Source organism: Melospiza georgiana, chromosome 3 (assembly GCF_028018845.1).
Source record: "Melospiza georgiana isolate bMelGeo1 chromosome 3, bMelGeo1.pri, whole genome shotgun sequence".
Classification (NCBI taxonomy): domain Eukaryota; kingdom Metazoa; phylum Chordata; class Aves; order Passeriformes; family Passerellidae; genus Melospiza; species Melospiza georgiana.
In genome coordinates, this window is record NC_080432.1 from 5,338,311 (window position 1) to 5,355,782 (window position 17,472).

Sequence of the window (17,472 nt, forward strand, 5' to 3'; positions counted from 1 at the left end):
TTAAAGGAGCTTTCAAGTATAATATGGTGGGAATCAAGGCAGATTCCTCAAATTCCACGTAAATGCACACCCTCTCTTGTCAACTAGGACATAAAGTATCTAATTCCAAATATTTTTATATTTTTTTCAACTGCCCACCCACCAAACACATGTATAACCAACAGTCCAGGCTTGCACAGAAAAAAAAATAAAAAGCACAGGCAAATCCTCTGAAATCCTCTGACACACATACATTTTCAAAGAACAGCCAAGGACATAAGAAACTATATTTTCCATCAGGCAATCAGATCTTCCCAAAAATGATCCTGGCATCACTGTAAGAGCAGCTGTGTTCAGGGTGGCTGCAGAAAGATGTGGATATCTACAACAAATATGCTATAGATCCCTTCCTTGAGTGCATGAAATTCCTGGTCTACAGTCAGCAAAACAGAAATGAGATCCCCAATCCAGTGCTCCAGAGCTGACTCCTGCCTGCCTTAGAGGGATCACATCCCTTGGCAGAACCTGGCTGGGAGTTCCAGCACATCTAACTACTAAGCACTAATAAACACTAATTAGTGTTTCCTGCCCCTGAGAAGGGCAGCAACTCTTGTGTATGAACGCAGCCCTGTCTCCTATACTTGTATTACTGAAGTATTTGGAAGTTTAATAAAAATTTGGATTTTAAATGGCTTGTGACAGGCTAAGATTAACATCCTCCTACTGCAATTGCTTAGAAGCAGGGAACTGGCAAGACACAGACCATATTTCAACCAGACAGGCATGTTTCTACTGACAGTGACAGAAACATTTCCACAAAATAGCCTCCTGCTGTCTCCAGCACTAATGAAACGCACGGCATACGGCGGCGGAACGGCACTACATTTCCCTCAGAATATGAAATGCAAACTCTGCCTTAACCATCCTCCAGAAATCCACCAGAGCTACAACTTCTGTATAACATTAAGTCTTTGTTAAGTTAACTGCTGGAGGGCCTAACGGCTCATAAAAAAAAACCCACCACCTCCAAAAAACACCCCCAAAATTATGTCATGAAGAACAACTTGAGATGGAAATCCAGTCAGACATAACTCCTACCCATCACCTGTGTGAATGGGCAAAAAGGGCTGCAGACCCTGTAGCTGCAAGGAGGAGCAAAATAACTAATTAGGTCTATGAACAAAGAATATCCCAATCCCGCTCCCCAGAAGAGGTGTTTGCACATTTTCATGATTGCAAGACACACAAAATGGATAATGGTGAGGTGTAAACCTTTCACTTCCATGATCCTGACCTGCTGATTCAAACATATACAGTCCTGCAAGACAGAGTCTGAAGCAGCTTTGACAGCTTAGTTTTACTAGATCATAGTTATGCCAAAACATCCCAACGAGAGCATAGAGTCATTTGAGGTCCTTAACTTGAAATTCTATTATCCTCAGAGACATTAAATTATACAGTCAGTCCCCTTTTCACTTAATTATTTATTTTTGTATATATCTATTCTGTTTTTTTGTTATTTCTAGCACACAGCTATATGCTACTGACACAGGTGAGTCATGAAACTGCAGTGTTTGCCACCATACAGTCACAAAAAAAGGACATTGTCACACCGGGTTGAGAGTCCACGCTGAGAGACAGCAAATGACACACAAACAAAGCATGCAATGTGGACAGTAATAGTCTCAAAAATTCAATTGGTATGATCATTTTTGCAGATATCAAAATAGATAGGAAGTTTAGGAACTGCAATTGGAATTTGGAGGAAGACAGTATTTGTTTCTGAAATTAAAGAAAGTGCCTTCTCTTCATAAGAATGTATAGGAAAGAATAAAGTTTACAATACTGACTTCATTCTAACAGGGAAGACTGACATAATTTTTTAATTGGATGCCACGAACCCACCAGGAGTTGGATCTTCATGACCCTTGTGGGTCCCTTCCAACTCAGGATGTTCTAGGATTCTGTGAAACGATATAGCAGAGAATTGTGACAAAAGATGCAAATGTGTAGCAGTAATGCAACAAGTCCACTGTCTTTAAAGTTTGGGTGTTTCTTTTTTTTTAATAAAGAACATTTGTTTTTCCCTTCAGAATTAAATTCACTGAATCACAGAATGGTTTGAGTTAGAAGGGATCTCTGGAAAAAAAATCCATCACTAAATCAGATTATAGATGAATATATCTAATGTTGAATTTGTTCACTTGGCCACGTTTGGTGCTGTATTATAATAAAGTAACAGAGCTAAACCTGCAAAACATTTAAAATCACTTTTTGTAAATAATGAAGTTCACCACTAATATGAATTAATTACCATTAAAAATGAATAAACAAAAACAGTCAAGCTTTTATGAGACCCTGCAGCTACAGCTGAAGCAATAGATTTATAAAATTTAAGCTGAATTTTTTAACCACAAATAATCACTATTAAGGATTATTTTGGATTAAATGCACATGTGAAATATATTAATACTTTAATCATGAATGCTGGACAGAACCTCAAAAATAGGTTTTTCTTTCTATTGGGAAAATAATATCCCTTGAAATAAACAATTTTGCATGTAAGTACTGAGCACTATTGCAGTGATCATATAGAAAAACAATAACATCAAAAGATGTATTCAACAGTCTTATTTCATGGCACTCACTCAGCATGAAGAACACTCAGGTTCAACTTTACATTCTTCCAGCTAGCAGAAACTTGAATATTGGTCTCTCCTCTCCAAGTCTGTTGTACTATACACAGGACTACCAGCTAGACAAGATTCCTCTTCATCTCAGTAGATTTTTACACTTTCAAAAAATAAGCTTTTAGTTTTGTTCTGATGAAAAAATAAAGCAAATGTTGAAACCTCTAAATTTTTCAAGGAAATGGAATTTTTATTTTCCAGCCAAACACAGTAATTACAGAGATCTCTGAGCTGGACACGAACCCTGCAATGCTTGAGCAAGAGTCTGAATTTTAGGCTTGCAGTACTTGAGCTGAAAATCAGACAGCATTTGAATCAAGTCTACCAGGAATATAATGGAAATGCCACCACCTCCTATTGTAACTGCTCCCATACTCACAGATTTGAAGGAGTTTCAAATTTATGGATAAATACTGGAAAAGGCCCAAAATGAACACAAAGGAAATTCAAGTCCTAAAAGCTATACTGGAGCAATCTGAAAGGCTTGCTTTAAACCTGTTAAAGGAAGGAAATTCACAGTTAAGACTGAAAATCCTGGCTGGAGCTCCAGCCTTCAAATACATACATTGCCTTACAGAAACAAAAAGGGGTAGGCAAATCATACAAATCAAGACCACAGTGTCAGACTGGATTTCCAGTTTTAACTATGATTTGTGACATATTAGAGAACACTTTATTTCATTCTGTTTCCATAAAGTTGTAGCTCTCAGATGGACAGGCCAAGAACAGTCAAAGTAGCTGAGGGTTTATTATAGCAGCAAAATCACCACCTCACTTGGGTATGAATGGATTTTTTTGCTACAGGTCCATAAAAAATAGGAAAAACTAATAGAAGAAAGGAAAAAAGGAAGGTAAGAACAAAGAAAGCAATACTTCCAGAAGGCACAGCACTAGATTTAACAAAAGTTGCCCTTTCCAGTATAAATCACTTTGTTTTACTTCCCACAGCACTATCAATCATGATATTCTGTGCAAGTATTTTAAAGCAACTTCTGGTAGTTTGCATCAAACTTGGATTAGGCAGTTACCCATAATTCTTCAAAAATGGGGCTTAATTTAATAAGTAATTGTATATATATACATGGATACACACCCATTTATATGTATATATTTAAGAGCTTTCCTGAACAAAGGCCAAAATTAGTTTGAGATCAGAGATATGGCTCAGATGACCTCTTGAGGCTCCTTCCAGCATAGTTCTTCCACAGTTCAGAATGGAATTCCAGAGCAATCAGGGTAAAAAAAATGTGCCATTAACCAAAAGGAAATGCTCAATTTATAACTGGCATGCCACAAACTCAGTGTGTGGAGAGGCCAAGGATCAGCCTGGTTAGTGGGGACACAGAACAGGCAAAGTCCTAACAGAGGTGTCAGAGCCATTACACAATTTTTGGGATGTCATCAAGCTCACTTTTGACCTGTGAGCAGGTATGACAGTGAAATTCAGAACCAATGTGAGGATTAACCAGTTACTATTACAAAGGGCTTTGAAGAAAACAGGTGCTGAGTAAAAATGCTGCGTATTAGTGGGATGACTAATAAAAATGGTTAGTTACAAGGAGCAAGAATCTAAAGCAAGGAGGGTACCACAGAAATCCAAGACATCTGGGGAGGAGTATCGGTGTAATAAAATGAAAACAAACCAACTCGTTATTTGGCAATCCCACATGCAAACCACTTGAATTTTACACTTCTGGAGCTTATGTCATCGTTGAGCCTCCACCTTCCACTCTGAGAAAGCTGCAGTTTAGAGAACAAGTATTTTAAAGCATATATAAGGTGGCAAGGGGGCAGCTATTCAAGAAAAAACTATCCTATTTAGTCAAGTCACTAACTGGGACACTGTTAAATTGTTTTACACTAGAAATGAATATGCCTCTTCTAGCATTTATAAGAGGGGATGCAGAAACTCACAAATACTCCTCAAGACTTCAAGAACCTTTGCTACAGTTAGAGATTGCAAGCGTATTGTGTATTAAAAAAGAAATGATCCACGCTATTAAAATATCATCCATAGCCCTCCACAAATCCCCAAACCCCTCACATTAATGGTTACTGTGTGATTAATGTTTGTACTGGGCCATTTTAATTAGTGAAACAATTCGGAGTTCTACCTTAAAAAGCAGCTTTGTGAAACTGCAGTAGTTGCAGAATATTTCACTCCTGGGCTTGATAAAACACTAAACCAGAAACTGCTTTCAAATAACTGCCTGCCACAGCACTTTTAGCCAACTTTTGCACCTGGTGCTGAGAGGAAAAGCCAAGTGAACTTTCACTCACTTGTTGCACGTCAGCTTCAATGCGATGTCTTTCTTCTGCTGTGTTTGGGTTTCTAACTGGAAGAGACAAGTAAGCTAAACTAGCAGCCAATCAATCCCTAAATTCTAAGAATGCAATAAAATTTGATACCAATAAATCTTTTCTTTTAACAGCCAAAAGAGATTAACAAAGGTATTTGAAATTTTATCCTCCTCTGTACTTTCAATAGGACGATTACCTGACAACCCTGTTGAATCAAACAGCAAAATTAAAAGAGACACAATTAAGCTTGTATACACAAGGAACAGGATATGCATTTATGCATATCCCTAGTAGGTCCTCCATTATATATTAGCCTTGATGTATTTTTCTTCCTCTTACAATAAAAGTTATTACACCTTTGGACTGTCAAATAAAAATCCAATTGGCTGAGACACGGACCGTCAATATAAAATAGCTTTGCACAGCTTCCCTCTTGCTACAACCAGTCAATTTTTTTCAGCTCTGTCATTAATTTGTTTCATTACTTGAGGAAAACCCACTTTGTCTTCTTTGTACTTTCATTTTGCATCAGTAAAGTGATCCATTTTTATTCCCAAATTTGGAACGCTGATGTTGGCACAAGATCATCAAAGACAAAAATGGTAAACAACCTAAAAACACATTCAAGAATTAGAGATGATAAAAAAGTAGTTGCTGAGTATTGTGAGAATGGTTGTTACTAACAATATCTGCTGAGCATATTGAAGTTGATATACTGGCATCAGGCTGTGTGTCACTATAGAAATGCTTATTATTGATATATATATATAAGATATATGTTTGCTTGTTTGTTATGGTGCAGAAATGCCAGCATTCACATCCCCATGTGTATGATACTGTCCACAGAAGAAGCATTTGTCACAAGACTTTCTGTGTTACCATGAATTCTTTCCTAAAATGTAGAATCTGTGTCTTCCCTTTCTTCCCCATCTTGTGCTCTCCTTTACACACAGACACAACAGCCTCATTCCACCTGTTCCATCATTATCCACTTAAGTTTCTCTGGCCTCACCTGAAATTCAATTTGGAAGTAACACATCTGCTGATTCTCACTCCATTTACTACTTCTTGATGACTTCTCTGTCATCAGCACTTAATGTCCTGTAAAGCTACTTCCCAAACTCTTTCTCCAGATCAGACCTTCTGCAAGCTCCAATGCACCAGCCACAGCTTCTCTTTCAAACTCCTCTGCCTCTTATTTCAATTATTCCCATTCTCTTGCTACTGAACATTTTGAGAAAGTGTCATGGGAAGCTCTTCCAAATTCTTTTCCACTACAAGGTTGTTTTCATCTTCTTTTATCCCACTACTTTAAACAACCCCTTGCTGCATCTCAGGCTTTGCATTCCTTATTCACAACCTGGGTTCCACTTCAAGCTCGATAATTCTTCTGCTACAGGAGAGAAAATAAGCATTCCCGCAAAGCAGCTCTTAGTTTTTGTTTCTAAACCCCTTCTCTTGTCATAAATCTTTGGTCTTTTTCCCAACTCTGACCCACCTCAGAAGCTGCATCATATCCTGCCCACTGAGTTTTCAATTTTTCTTTGCTCTCTGGTACTTTCCCTCACTATGTAGAGATGACCTCAGTCTATCCTCTCCTTTAAAGAAACTGTATCTCAATCCAGCCCCAAATCTTTTCTGATTTGTTTCTTTCTCTTCATCCATTAAAAAACATATACTATGAAGTTTTCAGCTAATGCACAGACTTCTGACTCTGTCTTGGATCAGCTCCAAGGTGACTTTTCAGAAATCCCATCCCTTAAAACTGTTCATTTTGGGGACACTGTGTGTCTCTTGCTAGCCAGAAACCTGGGCCTGAAGTATGTCTTTATTTTCTCTGACATTTCTACTGCTTTTAACTTTGTTAACATCTTCTGCCATCAGAGAAATTCCTGTTTACCTCCTTTCCTCTTGCATTGCTTTAAGACTTCTGCCTTGGGGGAGTTCTCTCTCAGTTGGGAGCTCTGACTAAACATAGAAATCTACATCTGAGCTGGTCACCCAAGGCATAATTTATACTCACTAGACAAAAATCACCCTTCTGGGTCCAAATTCACCTCACCCTGAAATAAATCACAGAAACCATAATTGGTTTGGGTTGGAAAGGGCCTTAAAGATCACCCAGTTCCAACACCTTGCCATGGGCAGGGAAACCTTTGACCATGCCAGGTGGCTCCAAGCCCTGTCCAGCCTGGCCTTGGACACTTCCAGGGGTGGGACAGCCACAGCTTCTCTGGACAACCTGTGCCAGGGCCTCACCACCCTCACATTTAAATGCCTGAGAGAAGCCAAATAAATATTATCATACAAGTAACATTTCTCTCTATTGACACTCATTATTTCTCCAATAAGCAGACTCTGATTCACAGGAATATCAACAACTGATAACCAATAATTTATTGAAGTACCTCCTATGCCATGTTCCCTCACAGAGGTACAATGCCTTTACCCAAGATATAACAAAATGGGCAGCCTGGGGACATAGTGACAGGACAAGAGGGAATGGCTTTAAATGGAAAGAGGTGGGTTTAGATTAGGTACTGGAAATAAATTCTTTACTGTGAGAACGGTGAGCCACTGAAAAGGTGACTTTTTGGTGCATTTACCAGAAAAGTCTTAAAACCAAAAAGGGAAGAACCCTCAAATTAAAGTGAAGTTTAATATGCATTTTCTGTGCCTGTATAGCTTTCATTTTTCTATGGAACACAGGAGTAAAACAAAATAATTTACACTTTTGGATACAGTTGTACAAAATTCCTAATATATTACTTTACACAATGGAAAGTTCCTCTGACAACATAAAGCAAAATCTCAGGTAAAGCAGAGAGTTAATTTTACTCTGTTGTCATCTTTGTCAGGAATGGGTTACAGCCCATACTTGCTTTGCTCCGTTTATTTGCAAGTCTGAGATAAAAGACTGTTTGTGCAAGTTTTTGTGTGTAAGTTATTTTCTGTCTACTCAAGGACTGTGCAGCCATCAACACTCCTATCAGGTAGAACTCGTGGCTTGAAGATAAAAGAACACAGAAATAAAAAGCATCGACATCTCCCACAATTAAATAAATACTGATCTAAGGGTTTCTGTTTTTATCGCTGTTTTTCTTGGCCAGTGACACTTAGAGACACAAAAGGGCTGCATTTGCCAAAACTAAAGCACTTAAATTTTAAGAAAACAGATTTTGCAGCGCTTCAAGAAATAAAACAGCTTCTGCCAAGTTTTGCAGTACTTGCTCACTATTTGTATTTCCAAAATAAAATTGTTTTGAATGATGGTAACACCTTTGCCTTCAGCTACTGTTTCCTTTTGCAGAAGAACAGAACTGGAAGATGTTGGAAAAGGTGGAGAACTTTGGTATCAACAGCTGTCTATTAATAACCAAGTGTGGTATTAGAAACACAGGACCTCTGAACACTAGGTGTCAGTGTAAGAAATGGAAAAATATCAAAAACCTGTTGTTTCCAATCAGGTGGATTAGCTAAGAAACCAGAAGCAGCTGTGACCACATTTCCTTGTAACTCCGTAACACTGTTAACAAGCCAATCTTCCTAAAAAATGTTATTCTGAAACTATCAGGTTTGCTTCAAATCAGATAAGGTGATCTAAAAATTACAATTAATTTGCTCTGTTAACCACTCTGAGATGACCTTTAAGGTTTATGAGTTACACTTCAAGACATGAAGAGTTTTCATTACTCTTGTTCCACCACAGATATCCATAAATCAGTTTGTGTCCTTCACAACTAAAAGTTTACAGGTTGCTTGCTTTTTTTCTTTTTTTTTCCCCTCAGAATCAATTAAAAACTACATATCTGATATAACAGAAATACAGCTAATGCCTGAAGTCACAGAGGTGAGATGTCTCTCACTTCACTTAAGAAGCCCAGATTTTAAATTCATGGCCAGAATTTTATATAACTATGTTAGGACAGGAAGAATCACATGCTTGAAATGCCCATTTATCTCTTGCGACACAAAAGATTATCTGGTGTGACTACCTCAGCTTTAGAAAAACATGTTTGTCATATTTGTTTACTTTTATATTTTACCATTGATAAATTTCTGATGCTTTTCATTTAATGTACTAATTTCTGTCAGAATCAGAATACTAGGCAAGATTTGTCTTTGTGTGCAGGATGGACTTTACACACATTTTCATATAATATTCCATTTATACCATACTAAGGAGTTAAAGAAAGAATGAAACCCTGAACATCAACTTTCCATTTGGTTTCTGGAGCTTGGAATCTAATTATGTTCCTCAAAATCATAATCAGAATATTGATTTACCAGAGTTCACCATATTGAGCAATACAAATCTAATGATTACTCTTAAATTCTTAAATTCTTGAATTGTTAGTAAGTGACATCAATAGAAGTAGGCAAAGACCCTGAACACTGCATCTGTACACTGACTGTCCCTGCTCAGCTCAGCTCATCCAAGGCCTCAACAGCTGTTAATCTCTTCTATTCTCCTAAAATTTTACATAAAAATTAAATACAGTATGTATCTGTGTTTTGGAAACACGGGCTGGGTTCAGCTTATCAACTGTTTCATAAGAGCCCCAGAAGCCAAGGGAATTGAGTACATATATATTTAGGAATGCCACAGATTCCAAAGCCCCCATGAGTGAAATTTCATACCTACTTCATTCCTCTAGCCCAACAGCCTGAACAGGAATTTGATGTGTGAAGGGTGGTAAAAACAACCATGTAAATATAGAGACATATATTCCTATACATTTACAGTGCACATAAATCCATGACATTGTTATTAAAGGCCCAGTCTGACACAGAAAGCCAGGAAATACTAGGATTATTGCTGCCTGCACTACCTTCAGTCTTTATATTTTATGTGTTACAATACAATCTTTAAGCACTGATGACTTTTTGTTTTCCATTTAATCTAGGCAATGCTTTGGATCTTTTTCTCCACTATTGAACATGCTAGTACAACTTTGTAGGTATAATTATTCATTCCCTTGTTTGATAATTTAGGGTTTTAATAACAATATCTCTTTCCACTTGTAAGGTCAGTGAAGTTCATCACCACTGGATGCTGAGCAGCATCTCTAGATGACCAGGCAAAAAGCAGCAGCCCTGTTTTAGAGCACATGCTGACCCTGCACAGAGATCCATGGGAAAAGAAAAAATCTGACCAAGTCACTAAATTCTCAGTCTCAAGAGATAGCAGAGAAAGAGCCCAGAATCCCTAACTGGGACTCCTGAATCATCTCCTGAAGTAAATTCCGTCCTTGAGAATAGATCTGAATCTGGTGAGCAAGGGGCAGACAATGTTTGAAAACATTCTACAAAGTAGAAAACTCAGGACACGTATTTTCATATACATTACCATATAAATCTATCATATGAATCTAAATACTGACCACATTTAAATGCTGCAATTGCACAGGGAACAATTAACCACTTGCTAGATATAAAGCCCCATCTCTCCTTTTCCATCCTACATGGGGAAATGCAGACAAACTCACAGGGCTGGTACCCAATGAAATTTTTATACTACAGACTTATTTTCCAGTTTGATTTCTACAGGGCAGGTGAGCCATGCGTTTGCTGCAAATGTATGCATGTTGTTTTTTCAACTCTGCAGTAGGAATAGAATGATTAGGGAAAGGATTTCTCCCAGATGGTTTTTGTGAACTCCCTTTATCCCATCCATGTAAACACACAGCATGTTCCAGCTTGCTGGGCTGTACATCCACCCTGTGACTTAGTACAAAGTCTGAATGTTTAGTTAGCCAGAAGATTGTTTCCATCCTGTGATTCATTAGGTCCCTATGGTACCCTCGACTTCCTTTATTTTGTACAATCACTAATTATATTAGTTTGTCTTATTTTGATAACCCCTTTAATTAATGTCCTGCACAGGAAACTTTATAACTGTTTTAAAACAGACTCATAAAACAAGGACTTTTCCTGTTGCTGGGGTGGTGTAAGTGACAGTTCCATGTAACTTTGGGATATCAGTGGGCAATTCCTGCCCATGAAGGAACTGATTTCAATTCTTTCCTTCTTAAAAGCAACATCAGAAATGTTACAATTATGTATATAAAGGTTACAAGTCGAACAGTTCCAAAATGTAGTAAATAAACCTGGAGCTGTGTGAGGTTACATATATTAAAGTGACTGATCCAGTTTGTGAACAAATAACAACTGTGATTTAATTTTAAAAACCCAAGAACCTCTACAAGCAAAAAACCTGTAAAGGACCAAGAAAGCTTTATCCTTGCCTCTGTTTAAATCTCATTCTTCCTATTAGCCTCTCCCATTGTCACAGTCATTTTCTCTGGAAGGGCAAGTGAAGGTGAGTTTTCCCTTCTTCTTTTGTTTTAAACTGCAATAAAAGAGTAACAGCTGCAGGAATATGGCTAGGAAGAGAAGAAAGTACACCACGATCCAGAAAATATACAGCCCTTTGAAAACATAAAATTCACACTGCTTATGATAAATAACTGCATTTTGTATCAGTAAACTTATGCTTGTCTTGTACTTTCACCCTTCCTTCTCCTAGGAAAAGTGGCAAATGATTACCAAATCTTTACTAAACTCACTATAAAAAGCCATTTATTCCACAGGATAGATTTACCACAGATCTACTCAGGACTCAGGCACACTGCTGAATCTCTGCCTCTCAGTCTAACTTTTCTACCTATGAATTACTGCTTCATTTTAATATAATCTGCATATGCCAGTATGGACTATTCACCTGCTGACCTGTGCTTTGTGTTTTGGTTGATACCAAAAGACTGATTCTGAATTAAATGTTGTGTGTATAAGAGAAAATTTATTTCAAATAGTAAAAACAGCAACAAAAAAAATTATCTATGCATATGTTCATTTATACATATATATAACTCAGGACCCAAATCATGTTCTTAAACAGAAAGAAAGAGTGGAATATTAATAGGTATCAATAGGATTATTGATATTATTAGGAATATTTAGGTATATATTGATATTAATAGGAATATTTAGCTATCAGCACAAGTTGTATGAAATTAAAAACCATAGGAAGATAAAAGTAAATGACAAAAGAAATTCCAAAAAGTATCACGTACAATATGATTTTGGGCAATTGAAGTTCCTTTAAGTTGACACTACTGAACTCTAAAAAAAGGCAGCCAAGTTTGTCTGACTTCAATCATTTGACATCAATTGGAGAGAACAGAGTCCACTTTCCAGCAGACACACATTGGATGACAAGGAGCAAACCACAATTCTATTAACATGAATTTTACCATTCATGACCATCTTCATAAGGACTTATCACACATTACAAAGAATTACAGCAGATAAAACATTTAAAGGATGCAGTCCAATGCTATTGTGATGTTCTGTTGGCATGCTTCTGACGACCACTCTTTCAGGAACAGACAGGGTTACTTACCTGCATTTTTTGGTGTGCATGTGTGTAATTTACCTATTCCTTTGTTGAACTCTGTCCTACTGCTAAAATAGCTTCCATTTTTTAAAAACAAATCTAATCTCTTCCAAAAAGCTATTTGATATCTCTGAAACAAAATGTAAAGGACTGAACTTTAAATCTAGTGCTACACTGCATAACCAAACTCTGTGAAAACAGGTGCCTGTACTACCCCTGCCATAGTGTGCCTAGAGGATAAACTGTTGGTGTTTCATTCTGATAACAAACACCCAGCTAATACATTGTCAGCAGATGGAAAGTACTTCCTTACCAGCTCTTCTGATTTAACTAGTGCATAGTGATCTTATTGTCCACTTTCCTTTGAATGTGACATCTGAAGCATGAACAAGGAGCTATGGCCCTATCAAGAGAAGATACTAATAATATTTCACTTTTAGTATTAGTCTAATAATATTACATTTTCTTATGAATCAGCCCAGAATTATAAAAATTTTGGAGAGAGATGGTGAAGGTGAAGATGGACTTTTTCATAAATATTATATAAAACAATTTCCAAATTGTTTTATATCTGCATATGTGCAAGATTTAGGCTATTTTGATGGCAAACCTCTAAACAGTAGTTTAATGATGAGCAAAAATTCCTATTCCATTCCTCTTAATTACAGATTTGGTTTTGTTTTTGTTTTTTTTACACAAAGTGCTGAATAATATACATTTGTCCTAAAGGAGGATCTTCAAGTTTCCTTTCTAAGGGTTTAAATAGATATGAATAAGTTATTGCAGAAGATGATGCTTCAAAAACTTTTTAGTGCACGTGAAGATTGTACCAGATATGATGGAAGAATGAAACAGAAGAGGTCTTTTTCCACTTCAAATGGTCAGTAAAATTTAAAGGCTTGTCCCCTTCTGATTAACACCTTTTGCACGCCCTGTTGAACTGTTTTCGCAGGCACAACTTTCCTTGTATTACTTATGCCTAACCATAAAGAAAATACAGCTTTGATTGGAACCTCTAGTCATAGCCCGCATAAAGAAGTACAGTTTAAGGGTAACATGAAGGCATCTATAAATTCCTTAAACAGTTACCTATAAATGAACATTTAGATCTGTTACCAAATACTATTAGTCAACAGTGAACTTGATTTCAAATTAAAACTTAAATTCATTGTGCTTATCAAATACATTGTGCTTGACCAAAAAATGTACAGAACTTTCTAGTGTAGGGGCTTTATGATTTTCTGTTGCTTGATATATAAAAAACAAAAGGTTTAATAATTACAATATAAGCATAAAAAATTCAAATTCATGACACAAATATAATGAAATTTATCTCTCATCTTTCATGCCTGTCTCCTAGATATTCAAACCTAAGCCAGCTGTCAAAGGATTAATTTCTTAGTCAGCTGAGAATACAAATTCCTAGATAGATACAAACCCATTCAACTCAGATAGTAATTTTAGGATGAAATGAATCTTCCTCTGGAGATGCTCATTTCCTCCTATACATTGCTATAGACTTTTAGTAGAATTTTCCTTTATGCAAAGCAGTGTGCATGTTATGCAAAATACACCCAAGAATGGATCATAAAATGTGATGAAGACTCTTAAAACTCTGCTTTCCAGGAATTTGCCTTGTTAGTGCACTCATCTGCTGCAGCAGCCGGACCTCTTGAAGCGCACAGTGGTTTGAAGCAGTGACTGTATAAATCTGCCCAAACCAGACCTTGATTTAATAGAGTTCAGATCAACTCTGAAAATAGGAAGCTGGAACTATAAAGCTGCAAGATATCAGAAGTTAACCAATCAAAGGTAATCGTGCTGGAAACTTATTTTTTAATGCAGAGGCTCAAACCTGGACTTAATCAACAAGAACAAGCTCTTCTTACAAATGCTTACTATGAAAGATGTGTGCAACATGCCAGTTTATTGCAGGTATAAAAGTAATTTCTACAGTTTCGCTTTATACCTGTATTATGGATGGAAAAATGGACATGAATTAAACAAGAAATCATTAAATTACATAGTGAGAACTGCCTAGTCCATTAACATGAGCAATATGACAAAATCCAGGTGGTAAGCAATAAATTTACTTCTGCAGTCAGCTTCATTTATAAAAATAGCATTTTTCTAGTACTGGGTAAATACCAGCAAAAACACCTACAAGTAAAGTGAAAAATTCACATAACTGCACAGAAGCTCAATAAGGATGTGCAATTGAGGATGACAAATGTGCAAAATTCCCTATCACAAGCCTGGGGCATGTAAAACGCTACTGATTTAAGAGTTCCGGCATGTGAATGTCAGAGGTCAAAGCAATGAGCTATTAAAGATACTTTCACTTCCTCAGGAATAAAGTGCTGTCTTGGGCTGAGAGGGGAAAGGTTAGAAAAGCTGTTTATCTGCCGCTCCATTCCCATTCTTCCTTCTGTCAGGAAATCCTACAAGCTCCTGCACCCCACGCAGGGTTAACCCTGGGTCACATCCAGCCCCCGAGTAAGTTCCCCGGCTTTGATTAAAGTGCAAAGACCACATGGCCACAGGTTGCACTTTCTCAGCTGCAGGGTTTGGTAAAGCTCAGCTCAGCTCAGCTCAGCAGGACAGAACAGCCCAGACTCCAGCCTGTTACTGCTGAGAGAAGAGCGAAGCCGCAGCCACCAGTTTGCATAAATTACAGGGGTCATTAACAAAGAGAAAATGTTACTTTGTCAGAGGTAAAGCTGGAATAAGAACTACAAATACATGCCCAGCACAGAGTGTTTAACCAGCGGGAAACCTACAGCGAGGGGAGAGACGTTGTCCCCTCCAAGGAGCCACGGGGCATGTTCCGGACAGCCCAAGCGGAGTGTAATAAGGAAAGAATCCACAAAGATGCCAGGAGACTGTGGAGACAGGGATACACTGTTGGCCTGTACAAGTACGAGCAGAAAGAAAGTGCCTGGAGCTGGAAGGGATGCCAAGGCATTTGCTGAGATGCAGGAAACTACTGAACGGCTGCTGGATTAGGTGCAAAGCTGAAGGAAAACACCTGTTGCAGGCACACAGTGGGCAAGGGGAAGTCTGATTTTAGTATATTTCTATTAAAAACATAAATGTCTTATATTCATGAATATGTAGAAATATATATAAAATGTATTTTTATACACACATAAATATTTATAATATGTGTTGTATCCCATTCTGAATTTCATCATTTTACAGAAGCGTTTAAATCTAGTTAAATGTAGTACCAGAATCTACCTTGAAACTTAAAAAGCCTTGTCATTGCTGAAAGGGCTCATTACAAAGAAGAGGTGTAGGAACTTGCAGCTCAAAGCTCTAGCTTATCCAAGGACTCACCAGATGTAAATATTAGCTATAATATGTATTAGTATAATCTATATACATTAGTTCCATATAATGTCCATTCCCACACGTGCTGGTAATTTCATTCCAATCACAGAATCATTAAGGTTGGAAAAGACCTCTGAGATTATCAAGTCAAACCATTAACCCAGCACTGCCAAGACCAGTAAATCCTGTCCTTCAGTGTCACATCTACATGTCTTTTAAGGGCTATGATAAGAAAATCACACTTTTTATGAAATCACAGGTGGTATGTCACATTATACCTTTCTATACAAAGGTATAGTCATTTGTCAGATGGCAAATTCATGCCATGGTGTAAAATAGCATGATTTATTTCTTAAGAGGAGATTTACTTACTAAAATATAGAGCGGTTCAAATTTATAGTTGTTTGTGACAGATGCGATTCAAAACAACCTCATTTGTGTAACACTTTCATTGGCTTTCAATATATTAAAATATTCCATATTTTGGCAGATTTTTTGACAGAAATCAAAACATCTGATGGAAGGAATATTAAGACATAAATCCTAAGAAAATAATGCATTAACACAAATAATAGAACACAAATTTTTAATAAAAGACAGCAAGGCAGCCTTTAGAAGAATAGCCATTTCTTCTAACAATCTAAAGTTTTTTTTAACAAAATCCCATCAGCTTTTTTCCCAGGGTTAGGTGGGGTTGCATATCTGGTTCTACAAATCGCTGAGACCAGAGCATCATCCTCAGTTTCTGTGTTTTATTTGTTCCTAAACCCTGGACAATCTGTTATTAGCCATTAGCTCACAAAAATATCATGTGGATTGAAGGAATTTTAGAGTGCAGGCTATTTTGGCAGTTATGTTCTTACCAAATTTATCAGCTGAGTGTGAACAATGTCTTCCACCAGAATTGCAGTTTCATGGAGTGGCCTGCGAGCATCTCCCAGGGAAAACCTGAAACAAAAAAGGTTTATTGCAAGGTTATGGAAATTAAAGAGAAAAGAAGTACTGGTCTCCTGAAAGATAAAAAGAAGAAAATATGAATAATAACAATATGGTTAATACACCTGTATGTATGGAAATGGATCACTCAGGCTGGTGCAAGGATTATAAACCAAAATCATGGGATTAGTGGAACAAAAGAGCTGCAAGATGTACACTAAAGCATGTACTGAAAGACTGAGGAAACAGGAAAATCCAGTTTGTAGGAACATTTTTGTACACCCCTCATCAATAAAAAACACCGGAAAACCTGTAACAATGGATGACAAGATTATTGCCTCAGACTCCACTGACAAACTCTCTTCACACACTTCTCTGGATGATCTTTAATGGCCTTTCTAACCCAACAAATTCTATAATTCTATAATTCTGTGAGAAAGAGCAAGTAAAACTGCAGCATGTGCACTACTAACTCTGATTTTGAAGCTCCCTTTACTTACAGAATTACCAAATAACAATTTGAAAAGGTAAAATGCCAACAGCTTTTTTAGCCAAATCTAAATGCTGGTGCTAAGATGTGGAAGAAACAAATGAAGAGTAAACATTTTTGTTTAGTCTCACATAATAATACATGTCAGACTCCTGAAAGTCTACACTGCAACATGAAATGGCAGGAGGTCATAAAGAGATTATAGTGTTCATGTAACGTCACAAACAAAAGCCAAGGTGAGGCCAGCAATGAGAATAAAATGAGGAATTGTGACAATGGACTTTGGAAGGCAGTTTTTCCTCTTCCTACTTTTCTCATACTTCTTTTTCTGCTATTTCTTCTTC

At 37.2% G+C, this 17,472-nt stretch overlaps 1 protein-coding gene across 4 annotated transcripts in view; it reads right to left on the reverse strand.

Annotated features, from left to right (window-relative positions):
- SUPT3H (SPT3 homolog, SAGA and STAGA complex component) overlaps nucleotides 1-17,472 on the reverse strand; it is a 253,811-nt gene that overhangs the window by 110,818 nt on the left and 125,521 nt on the right. For 3 of the 4 annotated variants that reach the window (XM_058021197.1, XM_058021199.1, XM_058021200.1), the window contains exon 3: nucleotides 16,566-16,650. The exons of the other annotated variant lie outside the window; for it this stretch is intronic. In XM_058021197.1, the coding sequence (XP_057877180.1) occupies nucleotides 16,566-16,650 (85 nt within the window). The remainder of the gene's footprint in view (nucleotides 1-16,565; nucleotides 16,651-17,472) is intronic. 4 annotated transcript variants of the gene reach the window in all.